At 42.0% G+C, this 26,405-nt stretch overlaps 1 protein-coding gene across 5 annotated transcripts; it reads right to left on the bottom strand.

Moving 5' to 3' along the window:
* Nucleotides 1–99: 99 nt before the first annotated feature.
* uros (uroporphyrinogen III synthase) lies at nucleotides 100–26,332 on the bottom strand. Of its 5 annotated transcripts, none has more exons than XM_037543936.1 (12): nucleotides 26,245–26,332; nucleotides 24,420–24,488; nucleotides 23,472–23,604; nucleotides 22,287–22,361; nucleotides 20,913–20,996; nucleotides 19,467–19,563; nucleotides 16,896–16,967; nucleotides 11,186–11,260; nucleotides 8,487–8,570; nucleotides 7,928–8,013; nucleotides 4,803–4,901; nucleotides 100–462 (listed from the first exon to the last, which is right to left on the bottom strand). In XM_037543936.1, exons 4-12 carry the CDS (start codon nucleotides 22,347–22,349, stop codon nucleotides 322–324), a joined length of 801 nt encoding a protein of 266 aa, XP_037399833.1. In that variant the 5' UTR covers nucleotides 22,350–22,361; nucleotides 23,472–23,604; nucleotides 24,420–24,488; nucleotides 26,245–26,332; the 3' UTR covers nucleotides 100–321. The 5 variants fall into 5 exon arrangements, with proteins under 5 accessions (XP_037399833.1, XP_037399832.1, XP_017579393.1 ...); XM_037543935.1 differs by having other exon boundaries at nucleotides 23,472–23,600; XM_017723904.2 differs by lacking the exon at nucleotides 23,472–23,604.
* Between the last annotated feature and the right edge of the window lie 73 nt (nucleotides 26,333–26,405).

The following is a 26,405-nucleotide window of genomic DNA, read 5'->3' as shown; positions in this document are numbered from 1 at the left end:
TGAATGGAGTTGAAGTTCTCTAAACTCTCATAAAACAGCGTCTCAGTCATCAGGCAGTGAATTCAGAACCAGTTCATGTAGGAACTTTCTGTAGGAGCTTTTAGAGGGACGTCTGGTTCCCATCACCACCACTGTGAACGGTTCTGACTCGGTCAGTTTATCTAGAACAGAGAGTTTCACACCAAACCGCTCTGATTACGTCTTAAACATTTAAAAATGTGGAAATTTAGTGCGCAGTGTCGAAATCTTAGTCTGTGCTCATGGCCTTTGATCTTTGCTCTGTTCCTCTGGACGGAGTGTATTGATGTTGTGGCTCGTAGGTCAAAGGCCAGAGGCGGTTGAGCTCAGGGCCTGTGCGATGCCCTTGGCGAGGTGCTGTGGGGTTGGTTTCTCCGCTGAGCAGCCCACCGTCAGGCCCTCTGCCTCCAGAGCGTCCGCTGTGGTGGGGCCTATAGCAGCAAACTGCAGGAGTGAGTTTAGTTTAGTTTAGTTTAGCTTTGGTTGGGATTACAACCATTTCATACAACACTAAAGTCTACTGTAACTCCTCGGGGAGCCTGGCCGCTTCCTATTTCTCCCATTCTATCAAAAAAATGAATAAGAATGTACATTTATTTAGTGCAGTTACTGAATAATTTGCCTTACGATTTGGTCACGAAAATTCAGGCAGACAAACCAAAACATACCCTGGATACTAAGGGGTTAAAGAAGATGCAGCACGGTGGTAAACATGCCCCCGTCCCAACTTTTTTGGTATGTATTCCTGGCATCAAATTCAAATAAGCTGCATATAAATAAAATAAATAAATAAAGTGTATTTTTCAAAAAACAAACATTTCTCAGTTTCAACATTTCACATTCCCCTTTGTACTGTTTTTAATTACATACAGGGTTTAAATGACCTGCACGTCATTGCATTTTGTTTATATGTACATTTTCCACAGAATCCCAGCTTTTTTATGCTAAACTTTTGAGCAGTAGTGTTCAAGGCTTTAGGGTCTGAGGGGAAAATGTAAATGTTGAACATAATAAAACACCAGTAGTTGTGACCCTTAGCCAAGTTAAATCAGAAGTTATATCTACTAATGTCTAAATATCTTTTAGAGACTGACTGTAAATAAACTACTGAATTTCCCAAAATGCCCTGCAGCACAAAGACTCTTATACACTGTTCGTAATGAAGGTTCTGCTCAGGTCCATTCTTCATTCATCAAGGTACAAACAGTGTAGATGTTCCCTCAGAGGTTCTACAGCGGTTCTAAGGTCTGATTGTGGAGCTTAAATCAGTTCCTCCAGGTGAAAAGTTGGTATTTGTTCCTTTTCATAACTGAATGTTTTAAAACAGAGCAGTAGAGTAAAAGCCTGGAGGCGAGGCGAGGCGGGTTGTGTGGAGTCAGTCCAGCTGAGAACAGATCATTTCAGTGGATTATGGTTCAGTTATGTTCCCTGACTGAAGGGACTGAGATGGAACCTTGAGGGTCCCACCCCAGTGACGAGAGGGGGACTGACCCAGAGACAGTCTAGCGCCTTGTCTCTGAGTGTAAGATGGTAAAGTTTGAGCTCTTTTAACACTGAGGTGTCGACCCTGGAACCTGGGGAGCTATAGTGCTACAGAGTTACTGTGAGTTACTGTGTTCCTGTCGTGAACGTCTTGTCAATTGGCTGATGAGTTGAATCAGCTGTGTTAGGGTAGAAAAGCTAGTGAGCTCTGCAGTGATGTGGCCTCCAGCACCAGCGTCTTACTGCAATATCAGCTGCTCCTTTATTTCTGAAAGGTGCCGTTTCAAATAAAATAGTTTCTAATGGTCATTACATTACTAGGCACTGCCGTAGTGTCACTGCGCTGACATAAGTCGAGATTATACACAACCCGTGGAACTAAGGTGCGTTTTCAGAAATGGTAACACTTTATTTGGAGTGGTACTTTGTAGATGATTAATAAACTCTTAGCAGAGTATCAGTAACACATCAACAGTTTATCAGTGAAGTAGCAGTAGTGAAGCGTCTGAATACACTGAGGTAAATAACTTTGCGTCGATACATTACTTACATTAAGCAGACGGATTGCTAATATGCTGCTTCCATTACACAAAACCTTGCCCAACACCCTCAGCCTGGACCTAATCCTAATCCTAACCCTCAGCCTGAACCTAACCCTGACTTTAACCTCATCCCAAAACCTAATCCTAACCCTCAGCCTGGACCTAACCCTAACTTTAACCTCAACCCAAAACCTAATCCTAACCCCCAGCCTGGACCTAATCCTAATCCTAACCCTAACTTTAAACCTCAACCCAAAACCTAATCCTAACCCTCAGCCTGAACCTAACCCTGACTTTAACCTCAACCCGAAACCTAACCCTAACCCTCAGCCTGGACCTAATCCTAACCTTAACCTCATCCCAAAACCTAATCCTAACCCTCAGCCTGGACCTAATCCTAATCCTAACCCTGACTTTAACCTCAACCCAAAACCTAACCCTAACCCTCAGCCTGGACCTAATCCTAATCCTAACCCTAACTTTAACCTCAACCCAAAACCTAATCCTAACCCTCAGCCTGGACCTAATCCTAATGCTAACCCTAACTTTAACCTCAACCCAAAACCTAATCCTAACCCTCAGCCTGGACCTAATCCTAATGCTAACCCTAACTTTAACCTCAACCCAAAACCTAATCCTAACCCTCAGCCTGGACCTAATCCTAATGCTAACCCTAACTTTAACCTCAACCCAAAACCTAATCCTAACCCTCAGCCTGGACCTAATCCTAATCCTAACCCTAACTTTAACCTCAACCCAAAACCTAATCCTAACCCTCAGCCTGGACCTAATCCTAATCCTAACCCTAACTTTAACCTCAACCCAAAACCTAATCCTAACCCTCAGCCTGAACCTAACCCTGACTTTAACCTCAACCCAAAACCTAACCCTAACCCTCAGCCTGAACCTAACCCTGACTTTAACCTCAACCCAAAACCTAACCCTAACCCTCAGCCTGAACCTAACCCTAACTTTAACCTCAACCCAAAACCTAATCCTAACCCTCAGCCTGGACCTAATCCTAACTTTAACCTCAACCCAAAACCTAATCCTAACCCTCAGCCTGGACCTAACCCTAACTTTAACCTCAACCCAAAACCTAATCCTAACCCTCAGCCTGGACCTAATCCTAACTTTAACCTCAACCCAAAACCTAATCCTAACCCTCAGCCTGGACCTAACCCTAACTTTAACCTCAACCCAAAACCTAATCCTAACCCTCAGCCTGGACCTAACCCTAACTTTAACCTCAACCCAAAACCTAATCCTAACCCCCAGCCTGGACCTAATCCTAATCCTAACCCTAACTTTAAACCTCAACCCAAAACCTAATCCTAACCCTCAGCCTGAACCTAACCCTGACTTTAACCTCAACCCGAAACCTAACCCTAACCCTCAGCCTGGACCTAATCCTAACCTTAACCTCATCCCAAAACCTAATCCTAACCCTCAGCCTGGACCTAATCCTAACCCTGACTTTAACCTCAACCCAAAACCTAATCCTAACCCTCAGCCTGGACCTAATCCTAATGCTAACCCTAACTTTAACCTCAACCCAAAACCTAATCCTAACCCTCAGCCTGGACCTAATCCTAATGCTAACCCTAACTTTAACCTCAACCCAAAACCTAATCCTAACCCTCAGCCTGGACCTAATCCTAACCCTAACTTTAACCTCAACCCAAAACCTAATCCTAACCCTCAGCCTGGACCTAATCCTAATCCTAACCCTAACTTTAACCTCAACCCAAAACCTAATCCTAACCCTCAGCCTGAACCTAACTCTGACTTTAACCTCAACCCAAAACCTAACCCTAACCCTCAGCCTGAACCTAACCCTGACTTTAACCTCAACCCAAAACCTAACCCTAACCCTCAGCCTGAACCTAACCCTAACTTTAACCTCAACCCAAAACCTAATCCTAACCCTCAGCCTGGACCTAATCCTAACTTTAACCTCAACCCAAAACCTAATCCTAACCCTCAGCCTGGACCTAACCCTAACTTTAACCTCAACCCAAAACCTAACCCTAACCCTCAGCCTGGACCTAACCCTGACTTTAACCTCAACCCGAAACCTAACCCTAACCCTCAGCCTGAACCTAACCCTGACTTTAACCTCAACCCGAAACCTAACCCTAACCCTCAGCATGGACCTAATCCTAAATTCTAACCCTAGACTTAAATCTCATCCCAAAACCTAACCCTAACCCTCAGCCTGGACCTAATCCTAATCCTAACCCTAACCTTAATCTCATCCCAAAACTTAACCCTAACCCTAACCCTGGCCCTAATCCTAATCCTAACCTTAACCTCAACCCAACGCTGGTTCTGGGCCAATACAGGCTTTCTGACAGCGTGTTCAGAGCTGAGAGCGAGGCCACTGTGCAGCTGTTACAGCACCATTAATCTTCACAGCGCTTTACAGTGGTCTTCATCACTTTAGACTGTATGTCATTACACACACATCAACAATCACGTGATTAGAATGGCAGCATTTTAGGGAGGTCAGTCACACTAGCGCTTCTTCCCGAAACTGTGAGCCTGTATTATCTATGAAAGTATAAAGATCTGATCTGACCGTTATGACCGGCTGATTCTCAACACTAAACTACTCTGTTTGGATCGAAGGGCAAACAGAACTATCGGGATTCTCTAATAATTACTGTTATTATTAGCTCATAATCAGACACAAAGGATACTAAAACTCCTGTTGATAACTTTACTGAAATTTAATACATCAAAACCTTGTTTTACTACCTTAATCTGGTCCAGCCGTGGTCCAGCCAGTCTCTTTAAAGTGTCCAAACAGAACTTCACCCCTGAAGGACTGAAGAAAGCGACGCTGGCGGGCATTCCCTGACAACGCACAGGATGGAGAGTTGAGAGCAATGCAATGAGAGCAAGTCGCTGTTGTCGGAAGAAAACCTTGGATCTCCAAAACGGCGACTTTACAGGAGAAGGAAAAAACTTACTTTACTGTTAATGCAAGTCAATGGAACCAGACGTCTTTCCAAGTCAGTTTGGGTCGTTTCTTTTGGTCCATTCATCATGAAATTTAGAGACACTGTCAAGGACAACAGGCGTTTTCAAATTACCTCAAAAACTGGAAAATGTTAAAAACGGAGATACGAGGTTTTCTTCTGACAACAGCGAAGTGGAATCTACTGTATATAACAGCCTGTATGAAGAAGCAATGACGCATATAACCTAAAAACCAGCGGCGATTCCGCTTCGTAAACATTCGGCTTGTTTATGGTCGATTTCTGAACGTTAAAACCTGCTTGGTTGCTGTTATTTGTTATCGCCACATCTGTGAAAGCCACCACTGCCAATTGGTTTTATTCTGATGAAGAAAGCATGAGTTGGCACTAGTTACGTCGAGACAGGGTCCACTGCGCTGGCATGGCTTCCTCATATCCTCACTCTCAGTGATTAAAAAGTAGTTTATGAAGCTTTTATAAAGATCATTAAATGAATTTCCAATAATTTAGTCTCACACAGCATCGCTGGCATACAAAACCTCAGATCACAATGAGGGTCACTTTACAGGAGAAGCACTGTAAATGTACATAATGTAAAAAAAAAAAAATCAATAAAAGTAATTCTGCATTATTTCTACTGGTCTATGAAATGTTCAAACAATGGAAAAGGGAAGCTGGCATTAGTTTGAAATGGTATAAAAAAAGAAAAATAAGAATGAAAGCAATAAAACAATAAAGACACTATCTGCTTGTAGTCACCTGCTCCAGCGTTCCTCCTGAATTGAAGGGTATAAATAGGGAGTTTGTCCCTCTTTGCTGCAGAAAAAGCCTCTACTCTTCTGGGAAGGCTTTACACTAGATGTTGAACATTGCTGTGAGGATTTGATTGAGTGTTAGTGACTGATGATCAGTTCTGCATCACTCAATCCCATCCCAAAGATACTGGATGGAGCTCCATCACTCCTGATAACAGAGTTCCTCTGCTTCACAGCCCATTGATGGGGGGGCTTTATACCCCACTAGCCCACGCTTGGGGCAATTTGGAACTCTGAGTGATTCAATAGAGGAAAGGCCCTGCGTGCTTCAGACTCTGTGAGTTTGCATGGTCTACCGCTTCGTGGCTGAGCTGCTGTTGCTCCTTGACGATTCGTTTCACAGTAATAGCACTTACAGTTGTCTGGGGCAGATCTAGCAGGACAGAAGTTTCACAGACTGACATGTGGCAGAGGAGGCGTCCTATGACAGTGACGTGTTTAAAGTCATCAGTACGACCATCCACTGTCGGTGTTTGTCTAGCTTAAAGCACTGCTGTGAGTTTGCCTGTCTAGTGACTTAGAATATTTTCATTTATCGGTAGCAGTTCATGTGGCACCATTTTTGCATTTTCCTAATCCTTTTGCACTTGCATAACCGACTGACTCAGAAAATGAGTGCGAGACCTAAAAGAAACCATGCAGAGTGGGAGGAGGACTATTTTTCACAATGTCAATCCCCAAATGCATCAGCTTAATTTAAAGAAGGGGAACGTCGAGAGGCGTTTTCGAACTAGAAACTATGACGATGAATTACCAGCTGAAAGTGAACTACGGAAGAAAAAAATGGTCCAGACTACACAAACCTGGCTGACACCATTCGGTGCAAATCATCAGAGTAAGTGTGATTTTTAAATCTTTTAACGTTCGCAGTTCCTTATAGTTCCTTAACGAGCAGCTTGTAGCTACGTCAGAGTAACGAGCTCCGCCCACTCGCTGCTAAGCCGGCAGTTCGTTCTCCAGCTCCTTACACTAAATTCCCAAACTGTCGTCACCACTGAGCAGCTTTTCAGTCGGCAGCTGTGACAGAAGAACAGCTGAACAACCTGGAATCAGCCAGAAATGAACCCAACACCATTCGCCAGACGTGTCTGATCTTCAGAGTCGGACCAAATCAGACTGAGCCGTAAAACTGACCCAATATCAGGTTCAGCTCAGTTTGGTCAGTTTGTCCAGATCAGTATTAATGTTGTTCTGTTCCAGCCGGTCTGTGAAGCTTCTTACAGCCCGTTTAGTTTGGCGAATGGTGTTGGGTTCATTTCTGGCTGATTCCAGGTTGTTCAGCTGTTCTTCTGTCACAGCTGCCGTCTGAAAAGCTGCTCAGTGGCGACGACAGTTTGGGAATTTAGCGTCGTCTCATCTTCAGAGTCGGACCAAATCGGCTGTCGGTCAGATGTGATCTTAACAGCGTCCGTTTTCTGTTCGTGGCAAAGTGAGAAGTAAAAACGTTCAAAGGGCTCGAGCGTCTCCTACAGCTGTCAGAGTCGTTGCTTAGCAACGGCGTCTCAGTGGAGTGATAGTGTTTGTGAATAAACTTGTGACGTTATGGTGAAATAACAGCAGTTAGACGCCTCTCAACCAATCAGCTCGCGTGGCCGGAACTAACTATTGTATAAAGGCCACTGGAGTGCATTAAAAAAAGTTTCACGGCTTTTAAAAAGGATGACGCCAGCCTTTTTTTTTTTTAAACGGTAGATCGATAACGATGACCTGTCCACTGGAAAAAGTAGATCTCAAGCCAATCTCAATCCTGAAATTCAGTCAGCTGGAGGTTACGGAACCAGCCTTGTCACCGGAACGTCACCGGTTTGATCCCCAGAGCCGACAGTCTGTGACTCAAATGCCCTTGAGCAAGACACCCAACCCCCAATTGCTCCCCAGGCACTGTGGACAAGTGTGCTCACTGCCCTCTAGTGTGTGTGTTCACTAGTGTGTATGTGGTGCTTCACTGCATGGACGAAATTACTTAACTTAAAATTACACAGTGTATGCCTGGCCTAACACAACAGCGTGATCAGACTTTTTCCCTTTTCTTTGTCTTTTTTTCTCTTTTGGTCTTTGCCAAACTTCAGCACGGCTTTACCTTTACCTGGTTATTAAAATAGTGAGTGATATTTTTCTCCAGGTCAGGATGTTCAGCCGTCTGATAGACTGTGAGGGTCTCCAGAGGGATTTCTGAAAGAGAGAGTGAGAGAGAGAGAGTGAGAGAGAGTGAGAGAGCTAATGCTCTTCGTGTCATACAGCACGATTAGAAACAGGGCTGTAATTAGTACTGGACCCAGGGGGATTGTGACACCACCGGCTTCAGAGAGAACAGACGCTATTCAATTACATGCGCACATGCACTCTTGAGCACACGCCCTCGCACGCGGCCGCAGATTCGCAGAGATACCGCAAATAGAGTTATGTTGGAGATGTTTTTCAGACTCTCTAATTAGCCACAGAAGCAGATGTCATGGTGAAAATAATATCTGGCACGCCAACAAAGTAACAAAGGCCTCTAAGTAGTATTATGTACATTTATAACTGCGCACTTAATAGATACAAGCAACCCAGAAGCCGATGTGAAAATATCTGCAGCGTTTAGGCGTCTCACGTTTGCAGCAGTCGGTGAACTCAGCGAAAACATTTATTTTGACAAATCTGACCGTTCTGTCGGAGCGCAGTGGGCAGCACTTCTCTCTTCAGCGAGCCGCAGGGAAACAGCAGAGGCAGGATCGCCGGATTTTCTCCTGGGTTCAGCAAAAACAACAAGCAAAAAAAGTGGATTTTTATTTAGCTGAGAAAGAAGAACATGCATAAATGTGTCTTCTGCGCTGCTCTGCTCACTGACGGTGTTTAGATAAAACATGGAAAAATGCTGAGATGATATGTAAACAATAGCGCCTCTGTACTGAAGCCGCTTCTCCCTCAGGGTCACGGGATCTAGGAAAACATTGCATGTTTAAAGTCAACATTAATTATGTTAATTATATACATATATATTATAAACATGAATTAAGTATTGTTTACAATATATTGTGCTGCACTTGTAGTGTAGTATAGTGTATTGTAGTGTATTATATTGTTGTGTAGTGTAGTGTAGTGTATTGTATTGTTATGTATTGTATTTTAGTATGTTGTAGTGTGTTGTAGTGTGTTGTAGTGTGTTGCACTGTTCTGTGTTCCACTCTGCTCCTTTTCTCTCTGTATCTACAGTGACTTTGTTTCTAGCAGTATCTGAGCTCAGGACCGTCTCTCTCTCTAACCTACTGGCACAACTGGGCGAAGTAGACAAACCCTGTCCTGAGTTAAAGTCGAGACCCCCAAGGTAAAATATTCCTCCAGTAAAAGTAGAAGTTCCTCCTTTAGACCTCCACTTGAGTAAAAGTACTAAAGTATTTCCCTTCAAATGTACTTAAGTATAAAGTAAAAGTACTAAAAGAGGAATTCTGGCTCTGATGTCCTGTTATCATTTTTATAACCAGACCGGCTTCATGAACTCATTTCAGGTGAAAGTCCTCCAGCGTCTCTCTTGGTAAACCAGTCTTTTAATAGAACGTCATTAATTAGTGACGCTGACGTCTATTAAAATGATCAGAAGCACAAAACACTGAAGGTAAACAGTTTCCATCAGGGAGAACCGAGTGGCTCTGAAATCACTTTTTACACACAAGCAAAGTTTCAGTTTCAGATTTATTTACAACTTAGTTCCAAGTTTAAGTTGAATAAAAACTGGCTTTAAACTCAGGATCACAGATGAGCTCCTTTACTATGTTGATCTGTAGGCGTCTGTTCATAAACATAAACCAGCCCAAACTCATTTACTATAAAATGAAATGGTGTTTGTAGAAATTCAGAAAAAAGCCGCGTCAGTCTCGACTGCATATGTGGACATATTTCTATATTGAGCTCTATTTACACAAAGTTAGGTTAGTTCATCATTTATGTTGAACAGACTCTCCCAAAGTTTTACGCTGCTGCGCTGACGTTGAACCGCGTGCTGCACTGGGTCGGTATGACCAACAGGTCAAAACCAGCTCTAAACAAAGTGACCGCTGGGCCCTGATTGGTGCTCTGGCTTTGCGCTTCTTTCGTTTTGACATGTTACATTTTTATACACACAGAAACCAAAAGGAACGACAGATTTCTCAAAATGTAGGAGGAAAAAGTCGGATATTAGACTCTGAAATGTAGTGGAGTGAAAGGAGAAAGTCGCCCAGAACGGAGAAACTTCAGTACAGATACACCAAAAATACTAAAGTACAGAAACTCATTACATTTACTCAGTTACTCAGTTACTCAGATACTCAGATACTCAGTTACTCAGTTACTGTCCACCACTGCCTACTGGTAACTAGCAGAGATACTTTCTCTAGACAGACAAAGCACTTCCTGTAAGTCACTCTGGATAAGAGCGCCTGTTAACAGCTGGAAATGTAAATAACATGAATCAGGAATCATAATGCATTTCCTTTCCATCTCGAGACGCAGGCACAACAGACGTAATTTTACCGTAACACAATCAAACGTCTAGAGCGTCGCTACAGGAGTCTCAGTTAAGAGTCAGTACACTTCATCTGAAGATTACAGGAAAACAATAAACCTGTCTTTTATATAACATGATATGAGGAATTATGCTTCATATGGCCGAATTTTACTGATAGATTCACTTTTTAAACTCACATTTTAGTTTTTAAATGTTCAGAAGGTCATTTTATAAAATAGTAGTACTGACCAAGTGGCTATAAATGTACAACTTGTATAATAAAATAATTCTTAATAAAAATAACACAAAAAATGAATAAATGTTTGCATAATTTAATATTTCAGTAATCACTGTAGTCAGACAGAGCTTTACTCCAGGTGGTAATTCGGGGGGGGGGTTACATGGTTAAGTTGCACAAGAGCTGTCAATTATAGCACTTCATTAAAGCTCCAATTAACACTAAAATATAGTTTGTTGTGTTGTTTTGTTGGATATTGTTGAAGAAAGAAGAGCCAACTGCGGAATAATTTTTCCTGTGCTTTCATTGTTTGAACAGTGATTAATAGTCTATCTAAAATAATCTTGTTAAAGATCACATAATTTATCATTATTATATATTTATAATGCAGATCAGATTCATAAATTTAGTGACACAGTGGAAATTAAAGCACTATTGCAAGTCCCACAACAGGGAAATTTCACCTCTGCATTTAACCCATCTGTACAGGGAAACACCACATACACACTAGTGAACACACACACTGGTGGGGGGGGCAGCCCTATCCACGGCGGCAGGGGAGCAGTTGGGGGTTAGGTGTCTTGCTCAAGGGCACTCGCTATATGAGGAAGATAAAAGCAGAGAAGTGGAGCGACTCTTACTTTCGATGATGAGTCGAGACAGAACGTCCGCAGTGCCTGTTTGCTCCCCACAGGCGGTCAGACCCAGAGCCTCAACTACACAGGAGACAAAGCAGAAAACATCAGCCGAAAGCCTCACATAAAACATCACTAAACATAAAACATCTGCATTAAACGAACCGAAGGACTGAGCCTACACACCAGCAAGGCAACTGACTTACATTAGACATGCAAAATCATTTAACCTCAAACGCATTTACAACTCTTAAAAAAAAGCACTTAACCTGTGTCAAAAGGAATATTTATCTAAAAAATATTGCCTAAAAATATTCTGCATAAAATACACAAATACATTTAACCCATATCAATATCAATATATTTAATCCATAAAAATGATAGATTTTTAATCACACAAAATATTCTGCACCAAATAAAGAGAAACATTTAACCCTAAAAAAATTAATTATTTTTTAAAAATTATTTAATTAATTTTTTACAAAACCACAAATATAATCTGCATCATAAAAACAAAAGCATGTAACCCTTAAAAATATATGTATTTATTTTAAGAAATCAGATAAACATATTTTGCATCAAGTATAAAAAAAAGCATTCAACCCTTAAATGCACAAAAATAATAAAAAATTTAATTTATTATTTTTTTAAAATCACATCAAAATACTCTATAACAAATAAGCAAAAACATTTAACCCATATCCAAAAATATGTATTTAAAAAAATTAAAAAAGACAAAAATATCCACGATATGCATCAAATAAACAAGATCGTTTATTGTTATTTATAAAAAAAAAATCGCATCATAGCTTTCAGCTTCATCTGATACTCATACTCATCAGCTATAACAGCTCACTGTAGCCCTTTATACTTGCTTATTAATTATTTTAAATAACAATTAATAAACAAACAGATTTTAAGCCATTAATGAACGCATTATAAAGGTAGTCATATTCTAAATATATATATATATATATTATATATATATATATATATTTTTTTTTTTTTAAGGAAAGATATTCTACAAATAAGAACGATTTAGCCAATAAAATCAGCTCTGAAACATTTTAAGCAAAAGATTCAATTCAATTCAATTCAACTCCTGTTACTGCAACCTTTAATCTGTGGATAACCCAGACGAGGCGACAGAAGCCTGCGACCTCCGAGATCTCCCCCTCCTGTTTACCGACACTAGGCTGCTCCCCAAAGAGCTCCTCGGCTGCTGCAGACGTGAGCTGACGGTTGTAAAGGAGGAATAACACACAGCTTGTGGTGAAGCTGCTTCCAGCTGCAGCCGAAAAGAACTAACACACTCCTGCAGGTGTGTTCGCAGAGAGGCACACACACTCAAGGCCTCTCTAATTAGCAGCTCATTAGCTAACGTACTAAAGAGGAACGCAGCGGGACGTGTGAATCCCACCAAGGTGTAACTGTCTGCCACTGCGCTTGAGTGGCTCTGTAATTCAATTTACAGCCAGCCGGATGCAGCGGCTATTAAAGTTACTGTATAAAGCAGATGTAGTAGAGACCAGAGCGTATGAAATTAGTGCTAATATTAATGTTTTACTGCGAAGCTTCACTTACAGCACAGAGCTGAAAAACATCTTAAGAGCTGTTTGCATGAAGGAGTCAGAGAATGCATGAATATAAACTGAAATTAGCTCAATATAAAGCGTTAACATTAGACATTATTACCACATTCAAACACATTAAAACACAGTCTATGCTGAAAAAGAAGTCGTTGAGTATTAATATGCACTATTGTTATTTCCTGAGTGGCATAGGACGGCTTCACACACAAAAACACAGGTTTTCCAGCTCAGATCCGAGTCAATATCCTCTAAACCTGCCTCAGTTTGGCGTCAGTGAGGCAGAACTGCTAGTGATTTAGCCGCTAACCTCTGATGCTAACTAGGGTATGAGTTCAAAGTAGCTTTAGCTGCAGCTTTGCTATGAACACGTGGTTTTCCAGCTCAGATTTGAGTCAATATCCTCTAAACCTGCCTCAGTTTGGTGTCAGTGAGGCAGAACCGCTAGTGATTTAGCCGCTAACCTCTGATGCTAACTAGGATATGAGTTCAAAAGGAGCTTTAGCTGCAGCTTTGCACACAAAACATGGTTTTCCAGCTCAGATTTGAGCCTATATCCTCTAAACCTGCCTCAGTTTGGCGTCAGTGAGGCAGAACCGCTAGTGGCTTAGCTGCTAACCTCTGATGCTAACTAGGGTATGAGTTAAAAGGAGCTTTAGCTGCAGCTTTGCTATGAACACGTGGTTTTCCAGCTCAGATTTGAGTCAATATCCTCTAAACCTGCCTCAGTCAAAGAGCCGGAATGGACCTGAAGCTGTTCAGGCTTCAGGCCAAGGACCTGAAAGCAAAACAAGCTAACAGCCTCACACACAGACACAGGCTCACACGGTCAGGCATGCAGGATCTGGACAAAGCCCTGCTGGCCAGGGCCGTGATGTAACACAATGCACTGCTTCTCAGGTCAAATTTGAGGAAATGTGTGTGATCTTGATTAACCACACAAAGTCATATTAATCATTCTGATATTCTGAGAGTCTAAAACACCACATAAAGGCAGAGAATGCAGTGGAAACAGTGGAAGCTGCACGCAAGTCCAGTAGATCAGATTTCATGCGCAGTAATGCACATCAAGAGTTCTGAAGACTAAAGTAAAGCAAAGAAGCCTGAATATTGTATCAAATGAGCTTAAATACAGGACACAGTAGTACGGTCGTCCTACAGACACGTCCATTTCTGAGTCCCTAGCGTTTACAGATAGATTACACTTTTAAAAATTCATGTTAGGGTTACAACTTATTAATATTTTAAAATAAAGCCACGTTATTTTAACAATTCCACTGTCTTGAGCCTCAGTTGATCAATATTGGTTTTTAATCGATCATATAGAATTCCAATCACCACAGAAGAGCTCGTCCCCACAGTCGTGTGTGCAGCTGAGGCCGTATTTAGTTTTTCTGCAGTTTTAACTGCAATAATCTCTACATGACTGTGGAAAATATGATTTAAATGACATAAATAAATAAAAGCCAAATAAATATTATAAACTATATAATAAAAGTCCCCCAGGAGTCGTGTCTCTGGTGTTACTGCGTCTCTTATTCTGAAATAAAAGTCACGCCGATGACGTCACTCGACCTCCTTTGACCTGTTGTCTGAGGATCTATGGAGAAAAGCTCATGGTGAGTCCACTGTGTCTTTCAGTTCTCAGAGATCTTCTCATTCAGCTCATGATCTCATATGAAGCTTCTAGCTGACGTCACTGGTGTGACCGACTTTATTCTGAGGTCACTGTGAAAAAATAGGAACACAAATGGATTAAATTCCATATTTTAGTGGACGTTCCCTGATGGACAGCGTGTGGTTTGATGTTCTGTAAAATGCATTGATCATTAAAAACGTCTCTGGTGTTTCCTTCATTATGAGGAACACCGATGACGGTCAGTAACACCAGAGACTCCTATGGAGAGATAGAGAAGTGGACGTTACTGTAGAACGACCCCGTTACCCTTTTGCACACACTTAGAACAATAAAACTGAATCTCAGGTTCAGCTTTTATTTCCAGATGTAGTTTTTGTTCAGTCGGTCTGTGAAGGGATTCGAGCTCGTCTTGTTTGCTGAATTGTATTCTGTTTGTTTGTGGTGATGAAAAAGCTCACTTGGGATCAATGACAGGTTCTGAACCTGACGCTGGCCAGCCGGTTCACTCGCTTCAGAATCTGACCAAACAGGCTGCAGGTCAGAAGTTATCTAATGTGTCAGTTTTCTGTTTTTGTATGTGCGAAAGTAGAAACAAGTTAGAATGGTTAGCAGCAGAGTAAAGCGGTTGGTATATGTTGGTAAATGTGGTTGGTTAGTGTAGTGGGTAACACCACTGCCTTCTACACTGTAGACTGGGGTTCAGTGCCCCGCCTGGGCAGCACCCTACACTATACCAATAAGAGTCCTTGGGCAAGACTCCTAACACCACCTTCACCTGCCTGTAAACTGATCAGATTGTACGTCGCTCTGGATAAGAGCGCCAGCCAAATGCTGTAAGTGTAAAGCAAGTCCTCAATGGATCCCAAACTTCTTGTATAACCCTTTCTGGCACACATAGAGAATTTCATTCAAAAATACCAGATTTATCGATATGAGCAAGTTACAAACCATTCAACTAAAACAGATTTAGGGTGAGATTTTCCAGGTTCAGTGTCAAAAGTCATTTCTGAGGCGTTTTTTTAAGTAATCACTGCATTAAGTGGCACATTTCTGAAGTGGTTCCTCCAAGTGATTATGACTTTGCCCAAACGCACTGTGGATTCTCTGGGTTACCACCCATTTTTAGCCACGTGACCCATTTCACATATGTTCTCAGTGGTTACTTGGCAACCCAAACACATTTTGGCCTTGTAAAATGCATACATCATTTTCTTAATTGTTATTTTATAAATTCCCAAGTTATTGCATGTTATCTACAATTAAAACATACAAAACCAACCTGGATTACCTGCTAAGCAGTTTTGGACAGGCTCCTCCAACAACCATGCAAACCCAGCTTTGCGAAAAAACTACAGTTCCTACAATCACTTCCTGTGCGCTGCTTTTGAGCTATGAGAAAAGGACAAGGGGGTTTCTCACAGTGACCACCACGCTTTAAAGTCCACGCGTCAAACACAGGGCCTGCAGGCCAAGCCAGGCCCATATCACAACCTCGGCCTGCAAAATAATTTCACTTTTCTGTTAATATTCGCCCTATTCACTATGAACTACACTACAGTTCCCAGCATGCACTGCAATATAACGTGGGCTCCCTCCCCCTGCACAACAACGATATATAGGACAGCACCACATAAACAAAACAAAAAAACGATGCAAGGTGTCCAGTTCAAGCGAACTGGCAGTTTTAAAAAAGCCTCCTGTTCTCTGGGGACTTTTAAAGAGCTTTAACAGTGACCTGCAGCTAATATCATCCATTTCTGTACATAAAACTACATAAATCTGTTTTTACTTCAAATTATTTTTGAATCATCCAAGTACATTTACAGCATTTGGCTGACGCTCTTATCCAGAGCGAAGGCGGTGTTGGGAGTCTTGCCCAAGGACTCTTATTGGTATAGTCTAGGGTGTTTGCCCAGGTGGGGATTGAACCCCAGTCTACAGTGTAGAAGGCAGAGGTGTTACCCACTACACCAACCAACCACGTATTCTGTGCCTGTTTTTTGCTGTTGCAGCTGAAATATTAAGAGTAAGTAAAATATTAAGTAAATAAAATGAAATAAAAACACAGCTGGCTGAGATTTTTTAAAAATGGCCCGTTTTTAGTGGTTGAGTTTGACCACCATGCCTCAAAGAGATGAAAAGAGTTTAGGGTTCATCATCAAAAGAACGTATGGCCCCATTACCACAGCTGTTCCCAATCCCACGTTCTGCAGATGTTTTCCCTGATTGAACACACCTGACTCAGACCACGGAGGGCTGGATAAGTGAGAACGAGTCAAAGACGTCTGGCATTGCAGGAAGGATTGAGATACTAATGCATTTTCCACGATTACAACTGTTTCTTACCTGTTTCGCAATATAAATACTAAAATACCACAAACCACAGACACTGGAGACGCACTTAGCCTTGATTTCTACTAGTCTTTCATTACAAGGCTGGGTTTTGTATAGACGCACAGATCGGGCAACAGAAGAGTGGCTAACTCACCTAATGACGCAGTAGCTTTCCCCACCACATACACTGGCTTTGTGTTCCACTTGTCTTTTGTGGCGGTCCACTCTGGAAATACATTAAAAAAAAAGACAATTCACATCTTTTAGCTTTACTGCCATGAACACTTATTACCTGGCAATAATGGCACAAGACAAATCATCTTGAGGATGGCCTTCACTTCACTCGACTTCTGGGGCTTTAAGTCTGAAATATTATCTGCTTAGTCCGCATGACAAATTCATTTAGCACTGAATTCAGGACAGAAGCAATTACAGAACAGCAGAAGTTCATGATCTTGTCCATTAACCTCATATAAGAAAACAGTGTCACACACAAACATCCTAACTAGACTAAACCTCCTAAATACTGTCCTGACTTTAGACAACCCGTAAATATATAATACATCTGTTTCTCTGATACTCTGTTACCCTGTTCTTCAGTGGTCAGGACCCCCATGGACCCTCACAGAGCAGGTACTATTTGGGCGGTGGGTCATTCTCAGCACTGCAGTAACACTGACGTGGTGGTGGTGTGTTAGTGTGTGTTGTGCTGGTGCGAGTGGATCAGACACAGCAGTGCTGCTGGAGTTTTTAAACACTGTGTCCACTCACTGTCCACTCTATTAGACACTCCTACCTTGTGGGTCCACCTTGTAGATGTAAAGTCAGAGACGACAGCTCATCTGCTGCTGCACAGTTTGTGTTGGTCATCCTCTAGTCCTTCATCAGTGGTCACAGGACACTGCCCACAGGACACTGCCCACAGGACGCTGCCCGCAGGACGCTGCCCACAGGACACTGTTGGCTGGATATTTTTGGTTGGTGGACTATTCTCAGTCCAGCAGAGACACTGAGCTGTTTAAAAACTCCAGCAGCACTGCTGTGTCTGATCCACTCAGACCAGCACAACACACACTAACACACCACCATTTACATTTACATTTACAGCATTTGGCTGACGCTCTTATCCAGAGCGACTTACAATTTGATTATTTTTACACAGGAGGGCCAAGGTGGTGTTAGGAGTCTTGCCCAAAGACCCTTATTGGTATAGTGTAGGGTGTTTGCCCAGGTGGGGATTGACCCCCAGTCTACAGCGTAGAAGGCAGAGGTGTTACCCACTACACCAACCAACCACCACCACGTCAGTGTTACTGCAGTGCTGAGAATGACCCACCACCCAAACAGCACCTGCTCTGTGAGGGTCCATTTTCCACCTCCCCTCTTATTACCTTCCTCTGTGAACATTGATGGCAGCTACTCAGAGGAAATATGACAGTGACGGGGGTAAATAATAATGAGGAGCTGGAGCTGAGCGTGTGTCCGTTTATTAATAGCGTTATTAACTTTCAGTTTATCGCATTTTAGTTTAAATTGACTTTCTTTACATCAGTAACCGTAGCTAATGTTAGCTGCCTGGCTAACTAGCTTGATGGCGTTGCTAGGCAACAGGCCCGACAGTTGATTGTCGACTTCAATCGAGTAAGTGAAGACTTCCTGCCTTGAGATAAGAAAAGATGCGGTAAGATGAGATTTGTGGAGAACTGTATCTTGGCCTGTCAGGTCTAGAGTAAACACAGTTCATATGTAAATGCGCTGATTTTGGTATCAATATCGATCAAGTAAGTGGCTCGAGCCGAGGTTCCCGCTCGTTAGCGTTTTCTTATATGCAGCCGTGCAGCCTTGCGGACCTGAGAAGATACTGAGCACTTAGAAACACACACACATACATATTCATAAGAATATCTTGGTAAGGATAAAGGTAACATTAATCATACATACTTTGCACAATGGAAGGTTTACAGGTATGACTGTGTGTGTGTGTGTGTGTGTGTGTGTGTGTGTGTGTGTGTATGGATGAGTGAGTGACGGTAGGAATGCACGTTTTATTTTATTTTATTTACTTTATAAATGTAAATGTTTGTCTGATACTGTGCACTGTGACCAAAACCAAATTCCCTGTGTTAACAAACCTGGCCAATAAAGCTTGATTCTGATAATATAGCATTCATATTTATTCACTTATAGTATATAATATATATACACACACACACACACACACATATATATGGTTGCTGTTGGATCAAAACCTCATATATCCAAAATGGTAACTTCACAGGAGAAGGAAAAAAAACATACTTTACTTTCAATGTAAGTCAATGGAACCAGAATTTTTTGAGGTATGAGGTTTTGTTCTGACAGCAGCGACACACACACACACACACACACACACACACACACACACACACAGTCAGCAGTCCAGGGTCCTAGGATTTAGATTGGGTGCTTGTGCTGGAACTGAGCTGATAATCTGATGGAGAACAGTGACACACAGTGGCCGATCTGTAGAACTGCTACAGGTTTTCTATTGTTTTTCTCATTCCACGTCATATTTTACACAAACAGTTAATGATGCAGCAAGTTAGAACTAAAATTCAGTATGTGGTGAAAGTGTCCTGTGCTGCTGAATGGCTTGTGAAGTTTTATCATGTTCCCTAAAAAGCCTGTTTCTATATACTGAGTCTGGCTGGTTCCTGGTTGGAGCTTTCATGAGCACACCACTGACCTTCTCTCCGTGCACTGGATTCGATGCACATTTTCACGGCTTCCACTGCTCTGGGGCTCGTAAAGATCAGCCCTCCGTGCTTCTCTGGCAGAAAAAGCTGCAAGATTAGAGTGAAAAAAGATTTCTCATGAATTCTGCGGTTCTAAGACCAAGCGCTCTCAGAAACGGTGTGACCATTTTGTGTTATCAGTAATGTAACACTAACTCTGTTCTAGCGGGGGTGTAGAAGGAAGCCAGACAGCTAATGTAAATATGAAGCCGAATATCTTTTTGGAGTCTTCAAATCATCATAACAATGGAGAGAATGGATCTCAACCCACTGAACCACAGGAGATGAGGAGGACAGGTGGCCTAAAGTTACCAGAGCCGGCTTATGAGGAGCCTGGCCACTTCCTATTTCCCCTGTTATATCAAAAACAGGCCTGCTGAACAGCAGAGGGCGCCCGTGAGCGAGTCCTCAGTGAATGGGAGTAAATGGAGCTGAACGGTTAAAAATGAACAGTTAAAATAGTTTCTAATCACTTTCACAGAACTTTCCTTTCATTTCAGACAGTAGAAGGACGAGTTTCACTAAAACAGCAGAGAAATCTCACCTGTGTGTTTCCTTTATTCTACAGTAAACGGGTTTCGGGCAGCAGGAGGCGGGGCTTTACTGCTAGAGCAGGATGATTGATGGGCGAGCGGAGCAGCTCATTGGCTGTTCGTGCTCTCTGACGTCATGAACGCACACGAGGCGCCGTTTTAACCTCCTGTAACTCGAGTTTAAAAGCTCTTAAATAAAACAGCGGTGTTAAAATGTTTTAAGCTTTTCATTAAATGAAGGAATTCTTTACATTAAAAACGTTTCAGCATTTATAAACTATGATTTTGCTCAAATGCGCCATCTCAACCTCATTTTGGACTCGCTTGTGAGCGCCCCCTAGTGTCTGAGAAAACAGGAATACAATACAGAGTGGGAATTCTCTCTATAAGTCCTCTGTAGCTACTTCACATCAGTTCTTTTCTCTGGATGGAAGAAATAATTGTCTCTGACACCCATTTTGGTCTGAACACACACTTTCTTTTCCATTTTGTCCAACGACAGAGACCCTATCTGGATTAAGCGGTCAGGATTGGTTGGCGCCACCGGGATTCCCAGAGGTTTTATGAGGTATTTGAGTAACGTACACTGGATGCTACAGGCCGAGCACTGAACACTGACGAATGAAAACACAAAACTATGTAAAACTACGAAATTCTGTCGAACGGATGAGGCGGAGGGATATAATAGTGCCCCACAGCATCCGGCATAACACGACAAATAATAAAAACCAGCTAACAAACAACACTGACATCTCGTTTTAGGCCAGGTTGCCTTTTTCTAGCTAGACAAACAGATGTGCTATAACATGGCCCTATGTGCTCATTCCTAAACATACGTTTTGAGGGTTCAGACGTGACACCAACCTTCTCTGACAGGACATTCAGTGACACAAACTTAAAAGAGAGAACAGGGATCAGTGTAGCGGAGAGTCCACAGGCAGCCAGCTCCTGCAAAATAACCAAAAACATGCTTAAAATTAGGAAGTAAACTTCTTTACATCCACTTTAAACGGCCTACCCTCCCAAATCGGGCTGGCCGATAACGATAAATTTCAACATCATGATATTTTCCAAATAAATCACAGCGTCACGATATCGGATGATGTTTAAATTATCGTTAAAAAACTTAATAAAATAGCAAGTCCATGTTTTGTTGACGTTCTGGGTGTAAATAAGTGAACACATCATCCACAGAGAACACACTTCTGCGCATTTCAATACACACTTACTGTTTATTGGCTGAATTTAAATTATTGGGGGGGGGGGGGATAAATCATGATGTGTGGCCTGTGCGAAAGTTATGGCACAAGTTTTATGTTTCAGTATGTTAAACTCATGCATAGAAATAATAATAATAATAAAACAAAACTTTAAGGATGTTCTCTGTAACTTATTTTCACTTAAAAAAAACAACAGAACATGTGACCTGACCAACTTTTGCATGTGAATGCGTGTGGCTTGGTTCTTCCAGGAGAACTCTACCATTTTTTTCAAAAGGTCTGCATAATTAAGTAGTTGACATGTAATCAGACTCGTTCTGAGCGGTTTGGGGTGAAAAGCTAAAGCTCCGTTCTAGATAAACTGACCGAGTCAGAGCTGTTCACAGTGGTGGTGATAGGAACCAGACGTCCCTCTAAAACCTCCTCACAGAAAGTTCCTACATGAACTGGTTCTGAATTCACTGCCTGATGACTGAGACGCTGTTTTATGAGAGTTTAGAGAACTTCAACTCCATTCATGGTGGAGGGAGACATGCAGGGCGCTGTGCGGCAAAATAGTCCCCAAAGAAAACTCATTATTCCAGATTTTCCACTGTTTTCCATCATCAACATTCCATATAAGCTCAGAAGACTCGTGTAGGTTCTCTGGTGGTTCTGGATGGTAAATAAAGTGTCTGTATCTGTGTTGTAGTCATGGCGACGCCTGGTTCCCATCACCACCACTATAAAGACGTCTGAACCACCAAACCCTCTCTGGATCTCTGAATCCATGTCTGCTGTCAGGCCTTGATCAGTGATACTTCACTCATTAGTAAACACCAAAAATAAAATTTAAAGACGTGCCTGGCAACAGGAAAATTTTATGGGCACTATTTAACGGATATAATGCTGATATAATCAAATATTCTGCGAAAAGATCACTAAAATGAAAAAGCAATATCCCAGTAAATGAATGTGCCGCAGCGTTTCTTAACAATAATGGAATGAACCACAATATTAGAGTAGAACTCGACTGTACCTTTATATATGGGTCTGGTCCGCTGGCACTCTCTCGGGGCTCTTTTAAAAGCAGGACTTTCATTCTGGCTGTTATCTGCAAGCACAGAAACGCAGACAAAGCTTTTAGTTTCCACCAAACAGAATCACACATGCAAAAGCCGCTACTGTAGAAATACACTGTTTGATTTGTGAAGCCATCTATAATATTAATATTCACATTCATTCATTTGGAATGCCTTAAAAGACGAAACAACTTTCTTTCCCTTTCATTAGCTTTATACAGCATGAGCCAATCACAGGCGTTTAGAGGAGCCTAAACACAAGGAAAAGGCAAATGTTCATTAATCAATTAATTAATTAATTAAAATTAAAAAGTAACTACATCACAGACGCATCAGTAGAACATCTTATAACCTCCACAGTCTTCTAGCAGTGGAACTGAATATTATCAGGATTTATGCTCCAATTTTAAAGGGGGATGAAAGGGGAATTCCACCAATTTTTCTAAATTTCTGCACAGTCGTTAATCTCGCTGAGATGTAAACATACTAACTCAAATTTCTTTACAGTGGTGGTGATAGGAACCAGAGGTCGCCATGTCAGCAACACAAATATTTTATTTTACTTACTGTCTAAAACCACCAGCGAACCTACAGGCGTCTGCGGGGATCGTATACGGAATATTGATGATGGGAAGGTACTGATAGATTGATAAATAGTGAAAAAATGAGCTTTATTGTGCATCACAACACCCCGAGCTTACCTCACCACCATGAATGCGTTTTTCAAAATATGTAAAATAATGTCTCTGACATCAGATGATGTATTAATAACAGTTTTAGTGTTAGTATATGGATTTTTGTTATGGTTAGGATGTCTTAGGGTGTCTTAGGGTGTCTTAGGGTGTCTGGTTCCCATCACCACCACTGTGAACTGCACATTCACTCTGAACCGCTCTGAATGAGTTTGAACTGCGCAGATTATTTTTTAATTGATGGTATTCCCCTTTAATTAATACACTCAAAGGATTGACCAATCAGAAAAAAGTACAGACCCTAGCAATAACATAAAGCAATAAGATTACACATAAAATAGGACTCAGTAAAAAAATACCTTAATATTAATAATATTTTAGAAAATACTGAGCAAAGCACAACTTCATCATGACTGCTGTCGGTCTGCGTGGGACTGAGTGGCTACTCACCTCTGGAGACGCTACTTCAGCTTTCCAGGAGATGAAGAGGTGTGATCACCACTTTCTTGTTGTAAACTCATTGAATGTGTCCTTAACAGCGGTGGAGGATTTGATGTGTGAAACTGAGTCTCCTCTCAACTGCCTCGGAGAGTGAGTAAGCACAGTGAACACACAGCACCGCCCCAAAACCGACACATGCTCGTCTCTGATAACACAAAGCCGAATGACAAAAGAAGCGCCAAGTACCGGCAAAGCGTCTAATGAGCTTCCCACAACAGCTCAGAGAGGAAACAGCAAAACACTAAAGTGTCTAATTAAAGGAACTGTACAAACCCACCGACCACGCATAGCACTACAGTTACAGCCTGGAGTCCATCTGTTTCTCTGATACCCTGTTACCCTGTTGTTCAGTGGTCAGGACCCCCATGGACCCTCACAGAGCAGGTACTGTTTGGGTGGTGGGTCATTCTCAGCACTGCAGTAACACTGACGTGGTGGTGGTGTGTTAGTGTGTGTTGTGCTGGTGTGAGTGGATCAGACACAGCAGTGCTGCTGGAGATTTTAAACACTGTGTCCACTCACTGTTAACTGCAGCAACAGCACTTTTACTGGAGGGTTATTTAGTCTCTTGTATCAATTTCTGATCACACTCACACACTATCATCACTTCATTGGCTGCCTGTTAAATTCCGTATTGATTATAAAATCATTTTACTGACTTATAAAGCCCTACATGGTCTCGCTCCTGAGTACCTGCAAGACCTTATTTCTGATTCTGAGCCATCACGACCACTCAGATCCCAGAGCGCTGGCTTATTAATAGTCCCCAGAATTCCTAAGGCCGCAGCTGGGGGAAGAGCTTTTTCTTATAAAGCCCCCAAACTCTGGAATGATCTTCCAGAAACTGTTCGGGACTCAGACACAGTCTCAGTCTTTAAGACTAGGCTGAAAACTCACCTGTTAGTTAAGCTGTCATAGTCGGATCTGCCGGAGTCGTTAGCCACACTCTGGAAATGTCCACATTCCCTGTTTATGTACAAACAGACAGAATAAAACTAATTCCCTCTCCCTGCTTTTTTTCCGAGTATACAACCGCCCACATGTCCGGCCGGACACTGAAGGACGACTGACTGCTGAGCCCTCCTGCTGCCCACTTCAGACCAGCTGCCCATGCCCAGCTACCACCACCTGCCTTGGACTAGCTGCCCACCCTACACTGATGTTGTCATGGACTCCCAGCTATTCCTAATACCAATATTACTGCTATTAATATTAGTAGTATAATAACTCTGTAGGTAGTCTGACCAGAGGAGGACGGGTCCCCCCTGGTGAGCCTGGTTCCTCCCAAGGTTTCGTCCTCAGTTCTGAGGGAGGTTCTCCTTGCCACCGTCCCCCCTGGCTTGCCCACCGGGGGGTTTTTACAGTCCTGTTGAAACTCTGTCTTTTCTGGAATTCTGTGAAGCTGCTTTGTGACGACACCAGTTGTAAAAAGCTCTACAAATAAATTTAATTTGATTTGATTTGACTGATGCCACATTTACGCAGTGCTGGACAGTAACTGAGTATCTGAGTATCTGAGTATCTGAGTAACTGAGTAACTGAGTAAATGTAATTAGTTTCTGTACTTTAGTATTTTTGGTGTATCTGTACTGAAGTTTCTCCGTTCTGGGCGACTTTCTCCTTTCACTCCACTACATTTCAGAGTCTAATATCCGACTTTTTCCTCCTACATTTTGAGAAATCTGTCGTTCCTTTTGGTTTCTGTGTGTATAAAAACGTAACATGTCAAAACGAAAGAAGCGCAAAGCCAGAGCACCAATCAGGGCCCAGCGGTCACTTTGTTTAGAGCTGGTTTTGACCTGTTGGTCATACCGACCCAGTGCAGCACGCGGTTCAACGTCAGCGCAGCAGCGTAAAACTTTGGGAGAGTCTGTTCAACATAAATGATGAACTAACCTAACTTTGTGTAAATAGAGCTCAATATAGAAATATGTCCACATATGCAGTCGAGACTGACGCGGCTTTTTTCTGAATTTCTACAAACACCATTTCATTTTATAGTAAATGAGTTTGGGCTGGTTTATGTTTATGAACAGACGCCTACAGATCAACATAGTAAAGGAGCTCATCTGTGATCCTGAGTTTAAAGCCAGTTTTTATTCAACTTAAACTTGGAACTAAGTTGTAAATAAATCTGAAACTGAAACTTTGCTTGTGTGTAAAAAGTGATTTCAGAGCCACTCGGTTCTCCCTGATGGAAACTGTTTACCTTCAGTGTTTTGTGCTTCTGATCATTTTAATAGACGTCAGCGTCACTAATTAATGACCTTCTATTAAAAGACTGGTTTACCAAGAGAGACGCTGGAGGACTTTCACCTGAAATGAGTTCATGAAGCCAGTCTGGTTATAAAAATGATAACAGGACATCAGAGCCAGAATTACTCTTTTAGTACTTTTACTTTATACTTAAGTACATTTGAAGGGAAATACTTTAGTACTTTTACTCCAGTGGAGGTCTAAAGGGAGGAACTTCTACTTTTACTGGAGGAATATTTTACCTTGGGGGTCTCGACTTTAACTCAGAACAGGGTTCTGACTGAGGGTTCTGAGGGTTCTTTCTGTTCTGACTGCTTAAATCTGACCCAGTCCAGACTGTAGCCACACGAACAGCTGGTTACACGTGACAGCAAACGGGTAACTACTCATTATGTTGTTATACGTTCTCTCGTGTTATTAAGAGTCTAAACGGAGAGTATGATATTAATAATAATACCAAACTTACAAATAACGACACCCACGTTTCTAGTCGATCCCATTCCCGCAGTGTTTGTGTTCTGTGTCCATGAAGTAACAGAGGACTTCTGTTGACGAGCATTTTTCATAATAAAAGCTCTACCGTTGCGAAACGTTACACGTTAGTTTCCCCTACGCGCTGACGCCAAT

This window comes from Pygocentrus nattereri, chromosome 13 (assembly GCF_015220715.1).
Source record: "Pygocentrus nattereri isolate fPygNat1 chromosome 13, fPygNat1.pri, whole genome shotgun sequence".
Classification (NCBI taxonomy): domain Eukaryota; kingdom Metazoa; phylum Chordata; class Actinopteri; order Characiformes; family Serrasalmidae; genus Pygocentrus; species Pygocentrus nattereri.
This window is presented reverse-complemented; position numbering and strand designations above follow the sequence as displayed.